Source organism: Anguilla anguilla, chromosome 3, assembly GCF_013347855.1.
Source record: "Anguilla anguilla isolate fAngAng1 chromosome 3, fAngAng1.pri, whole genome shotgun sequence".
Lineage (NCBI taxonomy): Eukaryota > Metazoa > Chordata > Actinopteri > Anguilliformes > Anguillidae > Anguilla > Anguilla anguilla.
Window position 1 is genome coordinate 36,792,963 of NC_049203.1, and position 24,815 is coordinate 36,817,777.

Genomic DNA, 24,815 nt, shown 5'->3' on the forward strand with positions numbered 1-24,815 from the left:
ATGAATCTTTGGTCCCCTTCATCACCCTCTACCCACAGCAGTGTTCATCAACATATATTACATAAAATCTATATTTTTGTCATTTTTGTCAAATGCTGTATTTTTCATCATTGGTTCAAAGTTTTTATTTTGTGTACCGGCATTACAGAACACATTGTATGAAAGGAATAAAAAGATTTTTAAAAGAACGCTAAACAACATTATTTGCATATCGGGTTATTTTGCAAACGAGTTCACAATCTGACTGATGAATCCAATTTATTTCATTGGCATGGCATGTCATGCATTTTGCTGGGATTTTGAGCGGCACGCTTTTTGTTTCAGTCTCCTTTCACAGCTTCGGATGGATACTCTCCATCCTGATGTTGCGTAAACTCAAATCCATTGTGCTAAAGCTGATTCCAAACCCCTTTCCACCAGTTCAGCCAGTAAGCAGTGGCAGAAGGGAACTCTGCAAGAAGGGAAGCAAATTTAACTTGGAGGATTTGACTTATGGAAAGAACAACGTGCAAAGCCCAGTCACCGAATCTGAAAGACGACACTCTCGGTCCCCGATGAGGACTCTCTCCCACCGCTCCCATTACACCCTTAATCAATTATCTATGGTGCTGGGTAGAGGCTTCCTTGATCTGTTTTTTTTTCTTTATACAGTTCAACTGCCCAATGGTTGAACAGTGGAGACTTGGATACCACCACATTCCCTCATTCCTAATCCACATTGATTATTTTCCTTTGTTCTTTTCAAAACTGGGATTTAAAGCCTCTATCCCTCAGAGAAAGCACTGTGGCTTCTAATGAAGGAGGGATAAATGAGTTGGAGGGGATCCGCCTCAGTGTTTGGGAAATGTGACTTCTTCCTCATTGCAAAAAGTCTACTTGCTGACAAAAAAATCTGGATTTGTTGACAATATGGTTTATGCCATGCAACATTACAGGAAATATACTCTAATTTTAGATTTTGCTGCATTGCTTGTGCTTGCATTTAATTCTTTGTTCATAGTATTATTTAAAGAGTATTTTTTTACTGAATCATCCATTTTGAAATGTCTTTGGCTGAGTTTCACTGCTTGTTTTTCCTCAAAATGATGCTGTTCTTCAAGCTGGACTGTAAGAATCTAGACGTTTCTCATTTGCATAGGCATACCCTGATACTCTCCCGATTGTGGTTTGTTATTAGAGGGAGAGAGACTCATATGAAACCTAAATATTGCACAGTCCTATAAGAGCTGATATTCAGGTGTTTATTTAACTAATGCTTTGATACCCCCCCTTCCCCAGATCTTAAAACTGCCCTTGTGGAGAGAGATGATTTCTCATCTGGGACCAGCAGCCGGAGCACCAAGCTCATTCATGGAGGAGTCAGATATCTGCAGAAAGCCATCATGAAATTAGATTACGAACAGGTAAATGCTCCATTTTTCAGCGTATCTGACACTTATCATAGGAATTCCTAGTCTGTCTGGTCATATTGTGTTATTCTCCCTGTGTGTTCATCTTTCATTCAAAGGAGCGGAGTTCTGACAAGCTTGGCTCAATGTTTTTTTAAACGACTTGAAAGAATTTCAACAACTTTGCGGCGAGAGGGGTGAGAGGGGCATTAGGGTCATCATCAGGATGGAAATTAATACTGACAATTATGTCAAAGTTACAGCCGGAATAAAGCATTGAGGTGTTCTTTTTGCCTTTGTGTTGCTAAAAAGAGTCATGCAGGTTGAAATTAAAATGTCATGGTTTTCCTGTATGTTTTATGGGACTGGAGGAATCTCATTAGTTTAGTCCTGTTTTTTCCTCTACGATGTTATTTTCCTATCCACGTGAACATACCCGGGTCTTAAAGGTACGATTTGGAGGGGACCAATTAATGTGATATCAGGCAACATCATAGCACAGTCAGTGGCAGTGCAAGATATATTTGGATCTGTGTAGGCCCAAGAGTGGATGAAGATGAAGTGCCACGTGATTTAAGAAGGGTCAAAGAAAATGTGGTTATTTAGAGCTTGGATAATTAAATTATTCAGGTACCTCTGTATAATCATTTGATATTCAACCTAGAACCATAGGTTATTTTGTTTACATTTATAATAGAATGTTTTAGCTATGCCAGTTATTCTATATGTAGAGTCGTCATCGAAAGCAGGGATACTCAAATTTGACTCTCAAGGTCAGTAGTACTGGTGGCTTTCTCTTCTGTCAGATATATACAGTTGGCAATACGTCATAGGCACGTAGGAGGAGCCCTGCAAGGGGGAAGCAAACCCACGTCTGCCATTGTTCTGAATAAGGACGCATCGTAGAGAATAGCTATTTTAGTATTTTATTATAATAAATAATAAGGTACAGTATTAAGGTAGGTCAGCTGCATTGTTCTACTGTGCAGTTATATATTCCATTTGTATGAAATGATTGGTGAAAATTGTATTTTAAAGGCACTTTGCCCAAGTCTTTGCCTAAAAGTATCTGAAAAATGGCTAAATTCCACATTGTAATTGTATGAATTCATCAAAATATGTGTCTGTTTTTCTAGTATATGATGGTGAAAGAAGCACTCCATGAGCGTTCCAACCTTCTGGATATTGCACCTCACCTGTCTGCACCTTTGCCCATTATGCTCCCAGTGTACAAGTAAGAATGCTGAATTAATCTGTTTAGACCATGCACTCAGTCTAACTTGAGTAAATGTGGAAATCAGGAACCCTTTCAATCTTAATCTAAATTAAGATTTTGAAATGTGAACAAGTTCAGCTAAAACTTCTGAAATCTTTCGAATATCGCAGCATTCTGTGAAGCCCAGTGAAGGTGAGGCTAAAATGTAGCATAGTCCAACTTTACTGGCACATCATCCCCCTACTCCCTCAACCTTGTGCAGACTTGAAGGCTTCATTTGCGTTATGCCACCTTTTATCATGAGCCTTAATTATGCATGACATTTACCATCCTTTCTGGTATTTAAAACAGTGTACAGGTGTGTCTCATTATTGATGGCTGCAGAAAACCTTGAGTGGCTCATATTACTCTGCAGTGTGAATCCAATTCCCCATCCAGCAAAACACGTGCACACACATGCTTGCACACAAGTGCGCACACACATACACACACATACATACATACATACACACACAAACGACTCAGATTTTGGGCATCCATACTTAATCCAAAACTTGATAAAGAAGAGCATGGTTTTGGACTGTGAATCAAAAAGTTTATTGAATCAGGAATGGCTTGTTGATGCATTTCAGACATTTAGATCTTAATCAGAGAACTGAGACAGAATGGTGGGCATCATTACTGATGTAATGTGAGTCAATCAAGTTATAATCAGAGACACCTGCGAAACAAATGCTATCAAAAGCACTTTGATGCATTATGCTATATTCTTCAGTATCTTTACATATTCAGAGCACTAGTAAATGACACCAGTAAAAGACATGGTTTATTATATATATATAATACAAATAAACCAGTGTCAAACCTGAGTGTTCATAGGCAAAATATTCCTGTTGCAGTGTGACTCAAAGGTATGGTGTCACATTTTAGGACACCTTTGGGCTTTCATCTCTAAGTCAGACCTTACTGCTTCATCACTCATTCACTGCTTTGGCATCTTTGCTCTCCCTCGTTGCATTCACCTCTGCCTCTGCTAATGATAACACACCCATCTCAGCCCTATAACATGTAGGCTGCTCTTGCAGGCCTCTAACTCTTGGCTATCAGTCTGTTAGCTAAATGCTCCCTCAGCTGGATAGAACCACCAATATTTGGAGAAGGAAATTGCTGATTCCCAACAGCTTACAGTTGAATTAATAAATTATGGGAGGGTAGGTATGTTCATTGTTTGATATGTTGAAAAATCTTCTGCCAATTTTCACCTGTATCCCCTTCTTCTACCTACAGTAAATGTCTTTGCGAGTTCACTCAAATCTCCCTTAGTCTTTTTGTTAAAGAGATTACGTATCGCATGTCTTTCCTCATACTGATTACATATCATAGCCGGATCCAATGTAATTACCCTTCTTTGCACATTTTCCAGAGTTTATTTATCTTTCTTGTAGTGTGGTGCCTTAAACTGCAGACAGTACTCTGCCTGACAGTGTGGTCCTTCAAAAACATTGTATGACATCAGACTAACCTCTCATTTATACACAGTACCTTTGCTGTGGATCTTCAGAATAATACTTAGGTCCTGATCAAGGTTTATCAACTCCTGTTCCCAAGTCTTACACTGTCAAAGTAGGGATAGAATGAGAAAAAACAACAACACATTTAAGCAGACGATTTCTCACAATTTAAACTTTTAAATGATTAAATTTACAAATTTAATTCCATTACAGAAATACAGGTGCTCTGTAATGTTTATTCATTTGGTACCATTGCACTGTTATGCAATGATATAATTAGTTGTATTAAACATTATCTGACAGTATATGCTGTTACACATAATCTCACAATCATCGTAATTTAATGTATGTCACACCTTTATACTTGGACCTTATGTGCTCACATCACTTAGATGTTCTCATCAGTGACAAATGCACCCTGCCCTGTCATTTATTGCTAGGTTACAAAAGATCTGACAACTGGATCTAGGCAGGGAAAATTGGAATTGCCATAAAACAATAAAAGAGAAGCTGGTGTTCTTTTTGTTTGAGTTGTGACTGTGACTGTGTAACACGTGATACATGTTATAAAATACACACGGGACATTTTCTGCATGGACACAGTGACAAGGTTCTGTGATGCCATAGATAGGCAATACTGGTGACCCTAATTCAAGCTCACTGGAACATGTACTGAATTGGAAGATTAGAATGTGTAAATGTTTCTAAAAAGCTAAACGCTCATTTGCAACTTTAATGTAAATGTTTAAGGTGGTGGCAGCTTCCTTACTACTGGGCTGGGATAAAGATGTATGACCTAGTGGCTGGGGGACAGTGTCTGAAAAGCAGCTATGTCCTCAGCAAGACCAAGGCCCTGGAGCTTTTCCCCATGCTAAAGAAAGACAAACTGGTTGGAGCTATTGTCTACTATGATGGTAAGTTTATGTTTACACAAATGCTTTCATATATATATATTAATACATATTTATTTGGATTTAAATATTATTTCTTGGAATCAAATGCTAGCTGTTGCAATGTTTCTAGCGTCTCTGACCACCCATTATATATATTCAGATATATGTATTCAGAGAAGCCACTGTTTGTATTTGTATTCAGATAAAACAGATATTGGCGTGAAGCAGAAGTAGCTGTGGCATCATGGAGAAACATAACTTGACAGGCAGTCCCACTATTATTATTTTTTTTACATTCCGATTGTTGGAATATTAAAGCATTATTGTTCTGGAAATACCTATTATTATAATGAAGGATAACAAGAGACTTACATTATGTTACGTTATGTTACATGTAAATGGCTAACAATGGAGCTAACTATTTCGTGGCACCCTGGCAAATGAGCTCTTGCCCTTTGCAACAGGAGAATATAGCCAAACAGACAAGACAATGAAACTTTTGTAATTTTGTTGCCAATATTAGATGCAATTCAAAATGATAACTCTTCATGTAGCAATACACATTTAAAAGTATAGCCAAGTACTCAAAGTTAACTACTGAAAGGTTAACAGTACCGCACTGATGTTAGCTAGCTAATCTCCTCGCGGTCACACATCAGACCCAGTGGGAAAAGAGAAGGCACATTTAGGCCTAGATGGCTGACAATAGAGCGAACTGCCAGGGAAGCAAATAGAATAATGGGCAATCCAACTCAGAAATCTCTATACTAACATTAGGCTACAATTTGAAATAATTAGACTATTCATGTAGATAAACACGAATAGCCTAGCTAAAAACCAAAGGCTTGCAAACTATTAGAAGGCTGACAGGATAATGTTAATTTTAATGTTATCTCCTTCATTTCAACAATACAAGATCCTTTTTGGTGCCATTTTGCTTCTGAAATGGCTGTAGAATCCCTCAGAATTGTCAGGGCACTTTTGAAATAGCTTTAATAGCTTTATCTACTCAAATTGTGTTTATTTCCTTGTTAAATGGCCTGTTAAAGTAAGCCCAGATGCCAATTTTGTGAGTGGAACTCCCACTGTGTTTACATTGTGGGCAGAAAGTTTGAACTCCCTACAAACAAATCCCACCTCCTCCCATCATAAGTCAGCGTTAGTTATGAAAAGCAAGTTATTTTCAGTCTGCTTTAGCTGTTTTTTTTCCCTCCTGATTGTAGTTATATGGATAAGTTTCCAAATACAAATAATGTTGAAGAAATTTGGAAGGAACAAATATTTGTGCACATTCTCATTTGCTTAGCCAAATATCGTATTCGGAATCGGGAACATCCCTAGTGAGCTCCATAATGTTGAGGACATTTTTTTTTTTTTTTTTTTTTTTTTTTTTTTTGGTTTGGCTCTGTACTCCACCATTTGAGATGTGTAATGACAAACAGTTCCCATTTGATTACAGTGCACATTGTCAGCTTTTATTTAAGGATGTTTTGATTTACTTTTGGTTTCACCATATAGAAAGTACTTATTATACTTCTTATACATAGTCCCCCCATTTCCAGGCATAACATTTGGGACTTATTAATATTATGTAAAAAAAAGTAGTCATGTTTAGTACTTTGTTGCATATCCTTCGCATACAATGACTTTCCCTAAAATTTGCGACCCATAGGTATCACTAGGTGCTGAGTATCTTCTCTGGTGATACCCTGCCAGGCCTGTACTGCTGCCATCTTCAGCTCCTGTTTGTTATGGGGGCTAGTTGCTTCAAGTTTGTCACTTAAACATATTAGAAAATGTTCATTTGGATTCAAATGACTTGGCCAGTCAAGAATTTTCCAGTTTTTAGCTTTGAAAAACTCCTTTGTTACAGTATATTAAAGATCATTGTCTTGCTGTAGGATGAAACATTGCCCAGAGTGTTTGGAGGCATTTGGTTGAACTTGTGCTGATAAGATGCTTCTGTACACATCAGAATTCATTCAGCAGCTGCTATCAGAAGCTGCATCATCAATGAAGGCAAGTGAGCCAGTATCTGTGGCAGCCATACATGCCAAAACCATAACACCCCCTGCTGCCATGTTTCACAGATGAGGAAAAACCTAGAGTAAAGACTAGATGCTAAAAGCTCTCTTAACTGCACTGAGGAAGCAATTGAACATACCTGACTGAACAGAAAGACCTTTGACGCAATTTGTATCAAACCTTATGATGCCCTGAAATGTGGGGAGTATTTATAAAAAGTTCTGGAATTTCTACTTGATGAAACCAAAATGTACAAAAATACCCTTAAATAAAATCCAAGAATGCTTTACCCGCAAAAATTGTACAGAGCCAAATCAAGAAAAATATGTCTTTGTCCCAAAAGTTATGGCACTCAATGTAATTACACATGGAAAAAAAAGAAGAAGAAGAAAAAGAAAAAAAAAAAAATATATATATATATATATATATACATCAGGGTTTCCCCCAGGAAAGTTGTTAGGCCCGGTGGCAAGTATCTTTTGACAGGGCCCGGCGCGTGCCGGTGGCCAAGTGTCTTTTTTGACGGGGGCCTGGCGTGGGCTAGCGACAGACTGATGGCAGCATGAAGGTAGGGCCCTATAGTTTCTGTGATAACAGAATCACGAACGGAATCGCCTAATTGAGAATGTAAAAAAGCTATAACACAGATTCCATAGGGCTCTACATTAAGTCAGTGCTAAAAGCTGACTGGAGATTTGAAAATATGACTACGTAATGTGAATGTTGTTATAAATAAGTCATTTATTCAACACGCATTTTAAAAAATCAACAACTACTTACAGCATAGCGTCTTACAAAGAATCTGACAACAATGTACAGTCTTGGAATGCTGTGTTTTCAACAACAACAAAATAAATTAAATTAAAATAAATAATATCAAAGTTTTTGCACTCTACAAAAAACTTGTATTCAAGTCCTGATTGGCTACTGAATCTTACAACAAGCCTTGGAATGCTGGGCACACTTAAACATTTAAAAAACTGTCTAAGGTTTTTTGTCTTTTACAGTAGGCTACCTTTCCTCCTTGACATTATCCCTAAATGGCACCAAGGACGTATCTGTGTTACTGACTGTTTGGCTATCTAGCTAACTTAGCTACATGACCACGTTGTCATAAAATTTTCCTGACCGTGAAAACTGCCTGACTTGTTTACATTTTGGGAAGATGTGGCTCCTGTGTAAATCTATTGTTGTTTCTATCTCAGCACTTTAGACACAAGCAATATCGAAAAAAACCTGAAATTTCTTCTTACCCTGAAGAGTGCCTGCACCTCAACCGTAGCGTTTTTTACCCAAAGATGGTATTTCTAGATATAGCCTAATTTTGCCGCTGTGTTAACATTTCTTTGCCGGTCAGGCGCTCTTCACCGTAAGAAGAAATTTTAGGATTTTTCCGATATTGTGTCGAAAGTGCTGGGAGGGAAATAACGATGAATTTACTCTGTAGCCACATCTGTCCAAAATGTAAACAAGTCAGGCAGTTTTCACGGTTGGGAAAATTTTTATGACAGCGTTGTCGTGGACATCAATGTCATCAAGCTAACGTTATTAATAAACAAGTGAAATCGTTATTTCGTTGGTGATTAATAAGTCATGTAATGTTACAATATATCGAACGTTACATTCATGCTACTAGTTTAACGTTACCTACGCACTGCTTAATTAATATAAAAAGAATGTACTTACCAACGAGATGAAGTTATAATGCAGTTTGTAACGAGGTTAGTTAGCCTACTAAATAAGAAATGGTGGCTTGCTAGGTAACGTTAGCTTCTGATAGTTGGAAGCGTGTTGAATGCAGAGACTGTAAAAAGGTTGAATGTCACTCCACGCACAATGAGGGTAAAGAACACTGATCTCAGACCTGCTGTTTTCCTATTGCGTTCACGTTTTAACCAACAGATGTCGCTGGTGAGCTTTTCAACCGAGCCACCCCACTGTAACTGGAGTTTAAAAACATCTTAAAAATACATTTTAAAAAAAATTCCCCGATGCTTAGGGCCCCCAATGACGGCGGGGGTCAACTTAGGCCCGGCGGGCCGCCGGGCTTGCAATACACTGGTGGAAACCCTGTACATACATACACACACATACACATACACACAGTAGAACCCCAGAGATTGAACCGTTTGGAAATGGAGGTCCTTCTGAGCTCTGAAATTTTTATTTGGTGATGTATTGTTCTAGTTACTTGCAAAAATAAAAAACCCAGAAAATGAACTATCCCTTTAATATTTATTTTATTAATATTAATATATGTATTGATGTATGTATTGTATAATACTGAGCTTCAAAAGGCGTAATTTATTATGCTACTTCTGGGTTCATACCCTGTTTGGTTGACTGGTCAGTCCGTAACTGGAAGGTTCATTTCTCCAGTTTTTTTGGAGATGGCATCCCAGGGTAAATAAAATGTAACACGGGAAGTAGCCTGTGGGTGTTCAATTCAAATTATTCTGCAGTTATTATGTCTGCAGGCTGTGTGCCCTCAGTGCTGGCATTGGAAGTACAAAGCATATGCTGCCCGTTAGTCAGTGTACATCGCATGTTCTATTTACTGAGGGTCTTGCCTCTGTAACAGAAGACACCAAACTATTCTTCTCTAGGGCATCTGTCAGAACCAATTCAGTGATTTGTTGATGTGTGGATTCCCTCATACAATGAAAAGGCACATTTTTTTTCTGGGGAATTTGGCTGCTATCTGAGCTATGATCTGTCAACTTAAATCATGTAGCAGTATTATGTGGAAAAGTGGGTGCTGCACTGATGATCCTTATTTTTTTCAGTTTCTGAATATTAAAATATATTTCTGCATTGGATTTCCTCTTGTGTAAAAATATTTTTTTAAAGAACAGAAGGAATACAATTATGGCCAGATATAATTCTGCCGCTGTCACGGAGAGATAATCACGGCCGTGACATTTTACATTCTAAACGTCTGTATTGGATATTGGGCTTTGGCTCTTTGAGTTTATTTTGAGTCAAATACCTAATTTAGTTTGAAATAAAATATATCTATGATACAGTATGAACATACAAACATTCATGATCAATGATGGATATAGTTTTTATAGAGTCCATGCACAAATGCATTTTAAAACTAAATGTACAAATAGGGCGGGAAAGCATTTTAAAACTATTTTTAATTTCATGGAGTGTCAAATGTGTAGTTAGAAATGTTTCATGTACAGAATCTCAATAATACGCTCTTTGAGAAGACTAAGTTTACCCCATAAATTGTAATTTGTTGTAATCAAAAATGTTTTTCAAAAAAAACGTGAACATTACAGTGCCATACAGATGTCAATACTGGCTGAAATGTATGCCTATTCAGAAATGTGTAATTTTGGTACCATGAATAATCCAATTCTGTTCCTTTCACAAGATATCTCTTACTTATTGACCTAATATTTTTGTAACTAACTAAAACAACTTTAGAAAATTAGGAATATGCTCTTCTGTCTTGAAGAATTGCTGTATGTCTCAGTCAAAAATAACATTATTGTATTTTGGAATTTAATATATTGGTTACACCACCTGCATATAGTGTAATCTTACAGCACTGGCCTGCTATTTATTTTTTGCAGGCAAAACACACACACACACACACACAAACACACACAATTAAGCAATTTAAGCTTACTACTGTGATGCACATTGTGGAGGCTGCTGAAATACTATGAGATCCTGTAGTGTACATAAAGATTTTATTATAAGTAATAGGTTTAAAAACATTACACATGTACAAAAACAAGATTTCACTGATTTTCAGAGTTACAGTGAATGAAATAGAATGGATATTCAGCAAATAAATGGGAATTCTGCAACAAAATGAGCAGAAATAAGAAATATCATGTTTAAGTTTTTACTCAGATGCGGTTGCGTTGCTATGGTTACTGAACAAAAACATTTCCAAAATGTCTTGAAACCTTTTTATACATAGCCCCCCATTTCAGGAACCATAATGTTGGGGACATATTAATGTTATGTAAATGAAAATAGTACATATTTAGTATATTTTTACTTTGTTGCATTTCCATTGCATGCAATGACTGCTTTATGTCCATGACCCATAGACATCACCAGGTGCTGAGTATCTTCTTTGGTGGTACTTTGCCAAGGCTGTACTGCGGCCATCTACAGTTTTTCATCTTTGAAAAATTTGTTCCTTTAGCCATATGTTTGGGATGATTGTCTTGCTGTAGGATGATACACCATACAATGAGTTTGGAGGCATTTGAACTTGAGAAGGTAAGATGCTTCTGTATACTTCAGAATTAATTCTTCTGCTGCTATCAACAGTTACATCATCAATGAAGACAAGTGAGCCAGTATTTGTGGCAGACATACATGCCTGAACCATAACAGACCACCACATTTCACAGATGAGGTTGGGTGCTTTGGTTTTTCGACAGTTCCTGTTGGCCTTCACACTCTGCTCTTGTCATCACTCTGATACAAGTGAATCTTGGCCTCATTTCTCATTTGTGTTTGAGACTTTTTATTCAATATTGTGAGAATTCTTCAGTCATAAACTGTAGAGGTCTTCCTTAGCCTACCAGGCCCTTTGCAATTACTAAACTCACCAGTGCTCGCTTTCCTCTCAATGATGTTTCAAACAGTACACTTTGGTAAGTCTTTGCTAAGGTTTGCTATGTGTCTCTGCCAGTTTTCCCCCCCTATTTCTCAGCCTCATAATGGCTTCCTTGACTTTCATTGACACAAATTTGGTCCTCATGTTGACAAACACCAATAACAGACTCCAAAGGCAATCAAAAGCCTAGAATCAAGACTAGATAATCAAGACTCTAATACCTGCGCTAATGAAGCAATTGAACACACCTGACTAATCAAACACCTGTGAAGCCATTTGTCCCAAACATTATGGTGCCCTGAAATGGGGGTACTTTGTATAAAATGTGCTGTTATTTTTACATGGAGAAACCAAAATGTATTTTTTAATGCCCTTAAATAAAAGCTGAGAATGCTGTGTACTTGAGCCACATGTGAATTGTGAACATGTTTGATTACAAATCTAAAATTGTGGAGTACAGAGCCAAATCAAGAAAAAAAAATGTTTTTGTCCCAAACATTATGGAGTATACTGTTTTTTTTTCTTTTTTTTTTCCTTTCTGTCTTTGGAAGCAATTCCCAGCAGCATGTAGGATAATGACTGCATCTCCTGCTGTACCTGCCACGATTTAATTGGACAAGTCAGCCCAGCCAAGCATCCCTGGTTCATGGCTGGGAGACATGAAATTCATTGTCATTATTGTCCCTTAAATTTTGCAGCATTTTGTCTTGTCGTGGAGTTCCTCTCACTCCACTGAGTTTTCTACCTCTGGGAGGTACAGATTATGGCAGAGGTAGGGGTGGGGGCATGTCTGAACTGCATTCTCCTTCAGGGAGTTCTTACATTAAATTGCCAGTGCTCACTGATGCTGGTAATTCACTCATAATGAACATAATAATCATAACAATAACATGGATGATAATAATGCTGGTAATTCATAATAATAATTACTTATGCGCACACTCATAATAATAATAATAATAATAGTAATAATGATACTAGCATGTTAATGTGTTGTTGTTATACATATTCAGTATCTTAAATGTAATGATTATGAATATATGCTAATGATGCTATTAAATATTCTATCCATGGATCTGTAGTAAAATGTTCAAATCAATATTCATTGAATAATTTATTGTTAGCATTTGAATGGTCTGAGTTAAGCTGAAATGGACATGATGCCTTTCATGCATCTGTGTTCTCTCCTATAGTTTTTAATTGATCTGATGACTTGAATTAAGACTTCAGACATGAAACTACAGCTCAAGAAAATCCTTATGGGAGAAAAAACTGCCATGAGTCAAGGGACCCATTTGCATAGCAGCAAGTGAGGTCTAATGTCCACTGTAAATCTCAGGTTCTGGTTTCCTGAGAGATACAGTAAGAATTTTACCACTTTAATACTGTGAACTAGAGTTAAAGTCATGAATGCGTTATACAAGCACACATTACCAAGGTATGACCTTAAAAAGTCATAAACCAAAGGAAGAAAAATACACAAGTGGAGTCTATATGCTCTGTAACACAAGTCGGCACTGTTACTGTATGTCCATTGTTCTTTATTAATTTTTCTTTCTTTTTTTTGGCAAGAATAGCTTCAAGCATGTCATAGTGTTACCCAGACCATGGTATTTTTAAGCCCCTGGTTTTAAAAATTCAATTGCAATTTTTACTGCAATGAGGAGACACTTTCTATACTAACCATGGACTGAAATTTCCTTGGCAATCTTCAGAAGCTACTCAAGACACCAAAATCAAAAGTGATTAATCATCTTCAGGTTAGCTGGGGTTTCCAAGCTATAAGCTCTTCAATGCTATACATGCAAATCACTTTTTAATAAAACTTTGGTTTGTTCATTTTTAGCTTTTAAGTCCTTTAATGTAGATCACAAAATATATGACTGTCCCAGTCTGAATAAAAATTTCTGGTATTGTAAGGCTACAAAATAATAAATTCATAAATCTCTGTATGAGATATTTCTTCTGGTATGGTATCTTAGGTTTTAAGAAAGCATTGTCCATTCTCACAGGTCTTCATTCATTCATTCATTTATTGTTTTTTTTTTTTTAAACAATTGAATGTTTGCCATTCAAAGCTCTTTTTGATATTATATACAGGTACATGCATAGTGTTGTACAGAGCAATGACATGCAACATCATTAAAAAATAAAGATGAAAAAAAATTACTATTGGATTTTTCTAATTCAAGAAGTGCTTCAGCACAATTCTAATTAAAATACAGGTATACCTAGGCTGATTAATAATTCTGTAAAACAAAAGAATCAGTCAATAATAAAAAAGATATTTCAGAATAGCTTACCGACTGCCACTAGCTTTGTTTTCACTTGCCTTTTGTTCCCACTTATTAGTGGATGTCACACAAACATAAGCTGAGTCTGAATAACCGAAAGTTGAGAGATTCCAAATTTTTACTTGCTTGTCTGGAATGAGCTTTAATGTGGAAAAAAATGAAAGACACAGACTTGTGGAGGCTTCTTAATTATTATCATTCTTATTATGAGCATTTAAACCAGAACTGATCAGCACCCTCAGTCAACTGAGTGCAGATCTGAGTACTGAGTGTATAGATAAGTGATTGAGCAAATTTTTTTATTTTTAAAAAAAATGTTATTCTCCTTTTTTGTTTAGCATTTTTTTAGTTTTTTTTTTTTGATAAAGGACAGAATTGAGACACGTATATCAATACTAACTCTACCCATGTGTATCAAAGGGCTGCATAACATTTTGCCTATAGAAGTGCTGGCTGAATGAATAAGGGCTTGTTCTTGTTCTTGGTCTGAGAGTGTTGCTTTTTCCTTTTGCACTCATGTCTCTCTGTTGATCTGTTTACATTTCGCAAAGAGAGATTGAGTTTTCATCAAAAAGGGCAATGGTCTGTAGTCTGATTGTTTAGTTTTATGTGCTTTGTGTAAGATTTGATCACTGCTGAGAATTTGTGTAGGGAGGAATACGTTCCCACCACTGTACATAATTCACTGTGTAAGAGAGAATAAGGGACCACTGTGTGTGTGTGTGTGTGTGTGTACATACAGTAAGAGTGAGGGGTACTGAAAGAGTGTGCATATTTTTACTATGCCCTGTAAGAATTGCAATGCTTTTAGCCCCCCAGTCCACCTTTCTGTTCCTAGCACAGTCCGCTCCTTAGCAGTTTGATGCAGGCCAAGGGGCCAGCGCGACTAAGTGCGCTCTTCGTGCAGCCAGGCCGGCCATCCTGCTGAAAGGGACAGATGTGACATATTGGTTCCGACACTCTTCCGTACCACCAGTCACTGACTGTGGGTGACTCACGTCCTCTCCTCTGCTACCCCCTCCCCACCCCCCGTCCGCTGCAGGACAGCACAACGATGCTCGAATGAACCTCACCATTGCGCTCACTGCTGCCAGGTATGGGGCTGCCATAGCCAATTACACTGAAGTGGTGCACCTCCTGAAGAAGACAGATCCCCAAACCGGGAAGGAGAAAGTCTGTGGCGCTCACTGCAGGGACGTAATAACAGGTAAATTACTTAGTTACCCATTTTCTTTTCTGTCTCTCTCTTTCTCTCTGTGCTTGTACCTGTCTCCGTTCTCAGTGGAGGGGGGCACAAGGTTTTTTAGTACCGCTCATCAGTGGTCCTTTCCACATAGTTGTAGCCTTTTCAGTATTACACTTTAATATTTGATAAACCTTTTATGGTGTTTCAGAGTCTTAAGATCTGGTCGAAATGTAAAACAGAATTAGTGTACTCTAAATGGCCTTACTTGCCTTTTAAATGTCATGAGCAGAAATGGCTTTGGAGAGGAGGGGGGAAAAGAAAAGGACGGCATTCTTAAGTATTTCTTGAATAACCATGACTATGATCTCTGCGTGACTGCCCCCTAATGTTTTAAAGCACAGAGTAGTGTTTTCTAAAGAGATTCTTCATTTTGGTCTGCGACAGTAAGATTAGTTAGGCCACAAAATGTAATTGTGTTTTTATTCTCAATCAATAATTTGTGTCTTGAAGGACATCATCATTCAGTTTCTTCTTAAGGTGTTAAAATGTAGAATTAGAAACAGAAAACTCTTTGGACAGATGCTGTCACTAAACGCTATTTCCCCATGCCTGGACTATATCAAGCCACACCTTTTCTCTTTCTTTTGTCGAGATATTCTTAGAATTGTGTTCCTTAAGACTCCTTGGCAGTCTTGATTGAATCTAGGCCATATGCTCTCAATACTGTAAAACCATTTCAAGGTATGAAAAGGGATGAAAAAAAAATGTTTCTACAAACAAATGGATGATCTGCATCGCTACAGAGATGTGTTGACTGATAATGATCAGGGTTGTCATGGGCACAAATGAAAGGCGGCCAGGTGATTTATACTGTGTTCTTTCACAGGTCAGGAATTTGACGTTAGAGCCAAATGTGTTATCAATGCCACTGGACCTTTCACGGACTCACTGCGGAAGATGGACGAACCAAACATACCCAACATTTGTCAGCCCAGCGCAGGGGTTCACATTGTCATCCCGGGCTATTACAGGTAACAAAGGAAGCCTCTGTCAGCATAGCCTTGTCAACTCATTTCTGCCCTTGGCTAATTCAGAACAAAAAAGGAAGAAAAACAACCTGAAGTTCAGCTTAGCACTTTTGTGCAGATGGTTTAAAACAGCCATGGACAACCAAGGTTAAGGGTGTAGTGTGACTCCCTTCTGTAGTACCATGACTCTGTCTGCAACATATTAAGATCCAGCGCAGGGTTAAATCAGTTTAGTCAGGCACATAATGAAACCAGTGAGGTGATTAGAGGGCTTAAGTGCAGTGAAAACTGCGACAACCGTGTTCTTGTTGCAGCATGGAACCGCTCGGCCGTGGTTCAGAGTGAAATAACAAGCCTGATGAATTCAAATTAAAGTAGAAGGGCTAGTTTACTGAACTGAATATTCCCCAGATACTTGCGTAAATGCCCATCACTGTGTTCCGCTTTGCCTCCAGTCTCCAAGTTTCCCTTTGTCACTTGAGTGCACTGGGAAATCACAGTTCCTCGGTGGGTCTCAGCATTAAGTGACTCGGTGCTGTGTGCGTAATTGTAAACCAGCATAGATGTGTAAGCACTGGCGACAGCTGCAGGACTGACGCGAGGATGGAAATGAGCAGAATTAATCTCCAGGAAGGAGCGCTGACAGGACCTTGATTATGGCCAGTCTCTCGGTCGCACTGGTCGTGCTTTTCCAGAGAAAGATAGGCTAATGCGGCCCTCTGGATTACTTCCCCCTCCGCAGCCCCGATAACATGGGGCTCCTGGACCCAGCCACAAGCGACGGACGGGTCATCTTCTTCCTACCCTGGGAGAAAATGACCATCGCCGGGACGACAGACACCCCCACCGATGTCACCGCCCACCCCATCCCCATGGAAGAGGACATCAACTTCATTCTCAGTGAGGTCCGCCACTACTTGAGCCCAGATGTGGAAGGTGAGTCAGTCTTTTTTCTGTGCACTTTCAGCTTAAGGAAAAATTATATAAATATGTATGCAAGTAAGAAGAACTGCTTGCTGTGGCTGGTTATCTTGCCCAGTAGCACCTGCAGGCTGGGTCATTCTGACCTTTGTTTCAGTTTATGAGTCTTACTTATGTATTGTTTGCTTATTAGTTAAGTATTGATACCACCTTTGTGTGATACAATCCATCGGAATTGCCTCACTTGAGTACTGTATGTCTTTGCCTGGATGTTTGGTCTCTTAATAGTGGGGATTGAAAGGCTTTCCTTTTGGATTTATTTCAGGGAAGTAGTTTGGCTGTTATAAATCCTTATCAAATGGAAACTGAATAGGTGTGTTTTACTCTTTAAACGTTTCACAATACGCTTGCTGGAACATCAGGCCACTAGTTCATGTAGATCTTCATGTAGGTCATTGGCATGATATAGAATATGTTTTTTATTGAATTGAGTTCAATGATGTCAAATATACATTTTAAAATCATCTGGTAATTAGGCCAGTTGACACGTTAAATAATAGTTCTTTACGCGGTTGTTTTGGCGAGCCAAAGTAGGTAGTAACCACTGCCTTGACATTGTTATACAATCATCAAAATCTCATAAGTAGGGACACCAGTTTATCTAGTGCAGTATTCTGAACTGTAATTCAGTCATCCTTCTGGCTGATAGCAGGAGGTCCGTTGATCTTTCTTGTCACATCGCCCCTGCCCAGTTATCAACATAAATTGCAACATAACTGCAGATGATGACAGACAGCAATGTTCTCACACTGCCATGTGCTGATTTCTTTGCAAGGACCATAGATATTTGGTCATTTTCTATAGTGTTAGGTGGTGGAAAGTAGACAAAAATTGTTAAATACGACTCATAACATTTAAAGGCATACTATGCAGGATTTTTACCTTAAAATCTATAATAATATAATAATAATCATGCTAAGGAATATCTCTGGCTTTACACACTTTTGCCAAATTTGTACACCTTTACCTGTATTTGTTATTCTAAAATGTGTTTGAGATGTTTCTGGGTGTGGCGCTGTTTTCTGTGTGGGGAGGGGTGGGTGTGGCTGCAGAGCTAACTAGTGAAGAAGTCCGGATACAGCAAAGCAAAAAGACAAGCCGACAGAGCTTGTTCAAGAACTAGAGTTAACCTTGGAATTGCTTTTCCTCAGTGGTGTTAGCTGAAGTTAGCCAAGGGGATTAAAAGTGACATGGATTTGGCTTGATTTCTATTGCACCTGTAAGTAACATTACTGGCAATGTGAAGCTGGCGATAATAAGGACTTTTGCAAGGGTCAAATTTAAAGTTCCAGCAACAAAACAACTGTTACATTCAACATAATGGAATTAATTGAATTACAATCGAATCTGCCTTCTTACTGTCGCTCACGGTCAATCATTTCACAGTACTAATGTTACCTGGCTATCCAGCTAGCTACATTAGGTGGGGTGAGGAGGAGACTTCTTTGATTGTAAACTCAGGCTAAAAAATCCTGCACAGTATGTCTTTAAATAGTTTGCAGCTGTGTAGACATTAAAAAAATGTAAAGCAAAAACAGATGGAATAAAATAAAATAAAAATGAGAGTATTCAATTTTGTGAATAAATCTGATCCTATTCAGTTGCTTAATAGCCTCCTCTGTCATTCTTTGGTGGTTCTTACTGTAAACTTGTTCATAGGAAGAGACATCTTTCTTCATCAGCGGATTTAGTTGGAACAGATAATTATTGTTTTGTCTTTTACGCCATAATTTGTAATTGCTTTATCACCTCTGTCCCAAAACTCCAGAACTGTTGTGCAGTTGTTAGTGTGTCAATAATTTGTAATCTGCTTGCTTGGAAGTACAGTACTCAGCAAAACCTGGAATTGCAGGGGCTAGTTTTATGGTCAAGCCTAAACCTTCCTGCATCACACTCCACATAAGCAACTTTCTCCTCGGACAATGCTTGGAATTTTTTTTGACTACTCCCAAGAATCTGTCACCTTTTGGAAAATTACCAGCCTGAAATGCCACTCATGAGTGTAAGAATGTGAGCATTACATGTTAAATGAAACATATCAACCCTTTGAGGATTTCATTAGCCTATATGCTGTAACTTGCATTATTAAGACTTGCACTATTGCTTTTATGAGGGTCACAATTGATCACTAATTGTATAATTAGATGATTGCAACAATCTAAAGGCTACAGTGACCCCCACAGGGATTTAGCTGGTAATGCAAGTTGAAATCATTTTGGGTCACGGGTGCTAAACTGGTGTCCCTACTCATTAGAACAAATGATCTGTGTCAGCTTGCCTTTCAGTTTCTCCAATTTTATTTGAGCCACATTTTTTTATTTCAGTCATTTGATTATTATGGACCTGAATATGTCAACTGGACGCATGCATTGTTTCACATCTTGTATGCCAAATGTATGCAATATGTAGGCTACTTCTTTATATAAGAAGTAGCAATTAGTCTTTTGGATTTTATCAAATCAGATCAGAGCAGTTATCATTTTATGAATCACCGACTGTGGTTGCTTTCCCATCGCAGCAGCATTGTATTGAAGTTGATTAAAAACATAGCCGTGGTAACATGGAAAACACAGTTGTAAGTGAATACATTTTTCAGTACACCAGAATGAATGAACAATGCCTGTTTATAGCACTTTAGGCATTGATGCTGGAACCACACCTTATTTACAGTAATGATAAATATATTGTGGTTTCACTTTTTTTTCCCCCCCGATTTACAAACACAAGACGTATGGTTGAAAAAATAAATGAGCCGATAAAATTTTTGTGCTGGCTTACTACAAATATTCATTTAGACCAGAGAATGGAGACAGAAAGAAATTTCTACTTTAATAATGTAGCCCTTTGATTCAATATTAATAATCTCTGTCTGCTGTACACACGCCTATTTAGAAACTGATTTTATATTTCTCTCATTGGAAAAAGTTTTACTAAATAATTTAACAAAAATTAAGGTTGTATGACGTTTTATTTTTTTCAATTTTTAGGTCCCCCGCAGATTTTTAAAAATTTTATTTCTTCCAGCTCTGAGAGGAAATGGGCTTAGCAACTGATAGACAAACTTGTCTAAAGCTGGGAGACTTTATTTGAAGAATAAAGATAGGTATCTTTAAAAATGCAGTGCTGTTGATTTAAGAACAGCAGTCTAAATTGTTGTTAATTCTAATCAAAGCAATAACTTGATTAGTTGATTGGTCGGCTCTATCTGCTTTCTCACCTTTACACACTGTAGCTGTTCTCCCGCCGTGCTTAACAAACAACAAAAAAAAAACAAAACCCTTGCACAAACATGTAAGGTAGAATTTACTAAGGCTACCTCAAATCACCAGTTGTACAAATCCTTAACAGAGTGCAGATCTCCAAAGGGGAATTTACGTGTTGACATACATTTTTATGTGACAATAAAGGTTACTGTGTAAATAGAGCTTAATTTTATATAAGGCCAGTGTAACAAATTTGAGCTGTGACCAAGTATTGACTTGCCAATTCCAGGAAATTAACTGAAAAATCTTTTCTTTGAAAAGATGTTCTGAGTGATGAAAACTGCGATTCCATACTGAATGGAACTTAAGCGCTCATTAGGAGTGAACATCAGGCAAAATAATGCTGAAAAAAGGCTATACCTTGGCTATGTGCCAATTTAAATGATAGGAAAAAAGAGATCAGTTATTCTTTTGATTGATTGACAACCCTCCACTCCATATTACTATAGGCAGTGTCAAAGCAATGGCTGCTTCCGCTGCAGTCAGAATGACAGGATGATTGTTTTCCACCAGTCCCCCGCCCCCCGGTTAATGATTTTGACTGCAAGGGTGATGTGTATGCAACTTGCTCTTCACTCTACAATAGCCACAAATTGTCTTCATCAGCTCAAACCAGTGTCCCAGAGCTTCTCACCCTGTCATAAATGTATTAATGATGCCCTTTGTTAATGAGCTTTCCATAGTTTTATTCAGAAATATCACAGTCCATTACAGTGGCATATGTATTTTCGCAATCAGTATACATCATCGTATTAGTAATTGATTCTTTATGTCACCAAAATATAAAAAGAGTCTCCAGTCAAAAAAAGGAGCAACATAAGAATGCACTTCTTTTCAGGAAGGTGTGTGTGCTGTGAAAGGTTTGGCTTTGATATGGGACAGAGAAATAGAGGCCTATCAGTCTGCCTCTAACAGAGAGGGGTTTCTGTCTGAAGCAATTCCCACAGCCTGTTTGTCTTTTCAACATACAGTGCCATTAAAAAGTATTTGCCCCTTTCTTGATTTCCTCTTTTCTTGCATACTTGTCACTGAATGTATTCTAGACTAAATATAATATTAGACAAACTGAGTAAACACAAAGCAGATTATTTAATCATATTTAATTTAATCATTTAATTTATCAAACACCCATATAACCTCATGTGAAAAAGTAATGGTCCCCTTTGTTACTCAATAAACCAATTAACCTAATTTAATTGATAATTGATAATTTGATACAGCTGATTGAAAACAGCTTGGCTTGATTGCAGCCAGCCTTGTTGAATCTAGACTTAACTCATATTGAACCATAACATCAGTGTGAAGTAGTCACCACAAAGTTTCTATAAGTGCACAAAGCCACGGTCAAAGAAGAGGTGAGATGAGAAAAGTATTGAAATATATCAGTCTGGAAAGGATTACAGAGCCATTTCTAAGGCACTGGGACTCCACCAAACCACAGTGAGAGCCATTATCTCCAAATGGAAAACACTTGGAGTGGTGAATCTTCCCAGGAGTGGCCGACCTGACAGAATTTCTCCAAGGGCCCAGCAGCAACTCATCCAGGAAGTCACAAAAGATAACAGAAAAGGATCCAAAGAACTGTAGGCCTCTCTAGCCTCAATTAAGGTCACTGTTCATGACTGCACAACACAAAAGAGACTGAGCAAAAGTGGGATTCATAGGAGAGTAGCAAGGCGGAAACCACTACTAACCAAGAGAAAAATGGCACTGTGGTTGTGATAACAAGGGAAGATGAACACTTCAATTTGTGGTGACACAGTTGTTTCTTCTTGCATTTATAACTTTCCAGTTAGAAGAGGGGACGTCCTGGCAGCCTGGAGTGGAATTCGCCCGCTGGTCACAGACCCAAACTCCAAAGATACACAGTCCATCTGCAGGAACCACATTGTCAATGTCAGTGACAGTGGACTAGTCACCATTGCTGGTAAGGTTCTGAATGAAGCAGACATGGTTTTCTGTGTTTTTCCTTAGAGTTACATAGTAGGTATCAGTATTTATATTTTAATAACCTGGAAAACAAAGCCATTTTTTATTATTTTGTGATAAAGCTGATAAAGTTCATGATCATTTGATCCTTCTTTCTTTTCCATAAAAACTACAAATGTAAATTGTGTGAAACCCCTCACAATGTTGGGGACTTCACTTCCTGCAAGCCTGCCTAATATTTTTATTAGGGATTCAAAACTTTGTTCTTTAGTATACATCCCTACTAAACTGTCATATTAAATTTGAGATTACTGGTACATTATTTAAGTGTTTGTTGAAAAAAAAGTTATTTCTTGTACTTCAATTTCAAGTGTAATTTTAACCAAGTTATGATTTAGCCTGTACCACTTTCCAAAATATTATCTTATCAAAGTTATATTCTTTTGCTTGTATGATGTATCATAATTAGTAATGAACAACAAGAATCAAACGTTTTGACATAGTTAAGATAGAATGTGGCTGTTATTTTTAGGTGGGAAATGGACTACCTATCGCTCCATGGCTGAAGAGACACTGAATGAGGCGATCAGTGTCCATGGCCTGAGGGCTGGACACAGTAAAACCATAGGCCTGCTGCTGGAGGGTGGTAAAGACTGGACGCCCACCATGTACATCCGCCTCGTCCAGGACTACGGCCTAGAGGTTGAGGTGGGCTCGACTTTAGTGCTTACTACTATTTTCTTCATGTTTCAGAAAGGCCACTGGAATGGATCTGTCTGAGCAGAAACACCAAAGGAAAGAAATGTTCAATGTTCCAAGCCTTTAATTCAGCCCTCTATGGGAAATTGTGTTGGAGTTTACTGGGTACACAGCAAGGATCTTGTGTAAAATCAACTCTGATATAGTACTCTCTGCTCTGGTAGAGTACATATCATCCCTGCTGCACTAGTAATTGTGCTGTGTATAACAAACAGAACAGTTCCTATGGGATAGGGTGGGGCGGTATCCGGTATCATTATGAGGATGGTATTGAAATAACTAACGATATTGTTATGTAACCTAGAATATGGTATTACCAACACTATTCTGGGGGTTTATGTTGACCAACGTGTTGTCCGTTTGTAGGAATCTTCTTAATAACAAAAATATTCTAAATAAATTCTTAATGCATATGAATTTTAATTGCTAAAAACCAGGTAAGATGAACAGCCACTGATGTCCTGTGAATCTGGAGTATTAAATTATTATTACCAGAATAAAATGTGAAAATATTGCCATTATAGTATGTATTATACCCAAGAGTTATCCCTCTGATGTGAACATACTATCTAACTGAAAGGATTAGCATTTGTCCCAAAATGGTAAAACTGGCTAAAAAAGTACATACCTGATCAGTTACCAGCTTGATCAGTTCCTGTCTTGGTTTAATTTTAGTCTGCCACTCCATTGACAGTAGTTTGTGCATTCTCAGATCTCAGCGATCCAATAAAATGGAGAACGCCACTGTCAAAATGATTAAGTATTCACTCACACCTTTGCCCTGAATGAATTACATTTCAGATGGATTGCAAAGTGATGATGTTCGCAGTGCCTGTGCAGTGCCTGTCACAGTGGTCTTATGCTCCTGACTTCAAACTTGTCATGTTAGACCTCAAATGAACTAAAAACAACCTACAAATAACAAACAGACAGTAAAGCTGTTGGTGAAAATCTTTTAACCCCTCATTAGAAGGGAAAGTGTGAAGAAAGCACAACGTGCCATTCTGGTGTTTTCTGAATGTTTAAAAAGGTCAACATGCTGATATTCCTGACAGTACTTGACCTTTAGTGAAAAAGTAATATAACCATAGGAATTGAAATAACCCACTCTTTGTTTAGTTCTGCCACATAATGTATTACAGTTTAACCATGCGGTCTGTGCTTCTACCCATGATTTGACTGCATAATCGACTTAACCACTTAAAACTTTCTATCATATCAAAAATGAGAGGCACACAACCTATAGAAAAAAATTGCTTCCCTTGACAATAAAAAATTGTTCTCCTTTCCTTTCAGACAGCTTTCACTCAGATAAAAATTAAAAGGTCACTAGTCTGTAACATGGAAAAATAATCTCCTAGACTGCTGACGCATTTATTTATTTTAACCTGTTACTTTTAGGTAATTACAGTGAGTAACTGTCCTTTAAATATTGTAAAAAATGTATATCTATTCAACATCGCCAATCTACATGGATTTCTGTCCCAGAACTAAGACACATTTGATCCACAGGTTGCCCAACATCTGGCGTCAACATACGGAGGGAGAGCTTTTGAAGTTGCCAAGATGGCACATGTCACTGGAAAGAGATGGCCAATAGTAGGGAAAAGGCTTGTGTCTGAATTCCCTTACATTGAGAGTGAGGTATGCATTCTTCATTATTACATTCATTTGACTGGCTTACACAGCCAAATATATAGTATATTCATTGCATATCAAAGGATAAATATTGTATTGAGAATTTACAT

The 24,815-nt window shown here is 37.8% G+C and overlaps 1 protein-coding gene across 2 annotated transcripts in view; it reads left to right on the forward strand.

The window, feature by feature from the left end:
* gpd2 (glycerol-3-phosphate dehydrogenase 2 (mitochondrial)) overlaps positions 1 to 24,815 on the forward strand; it is a 41,283-nt gene that overhangs the window by 10,706 nt on the left and 5,762 nt on the right. For both annotated transcript variants that reach the window (XM_035409687.1, XM_035409689.1), the window contains 9 exons: positions 1,279 to 1,403; positions 2,525 to 2,622; positions 4,866 to 5,029; positions 14,964 to 15,128; positions 15,994 to 16,138; positions 16,878 to 17,071; positions 22,172 to 22,306; positions 22,841 to 23,016; positions 24,580 to 24,711. In XM_035409687.1, coding sequence (XP_035265578.1) covers positions 1,279 to 1,403; positions 2,525 to 2,622; positions 4,866 to 5,029; positions 14,964 to 15,128; positions 15,994 to 16,138; positions 16,878 to 17,071; positions 22,172 to 22,306; positions 22,841 to 23,016; positions 24,580 to 24,711 — 1,334 coding nt within the window. The remainder of the gene's footprint in view (positions 1 to 1,278; positions 1,404 to 2,524; positions 2,623 to 4,865; positions 5,030 to 14,963; positions 15,129 to 15,993; positions 16,139 to 16,877; positions 17,072 to 22,171; positions 22,307 to 22,840; positions 23,017 to 24,579; positions 24,712 to 24,815) is intronic.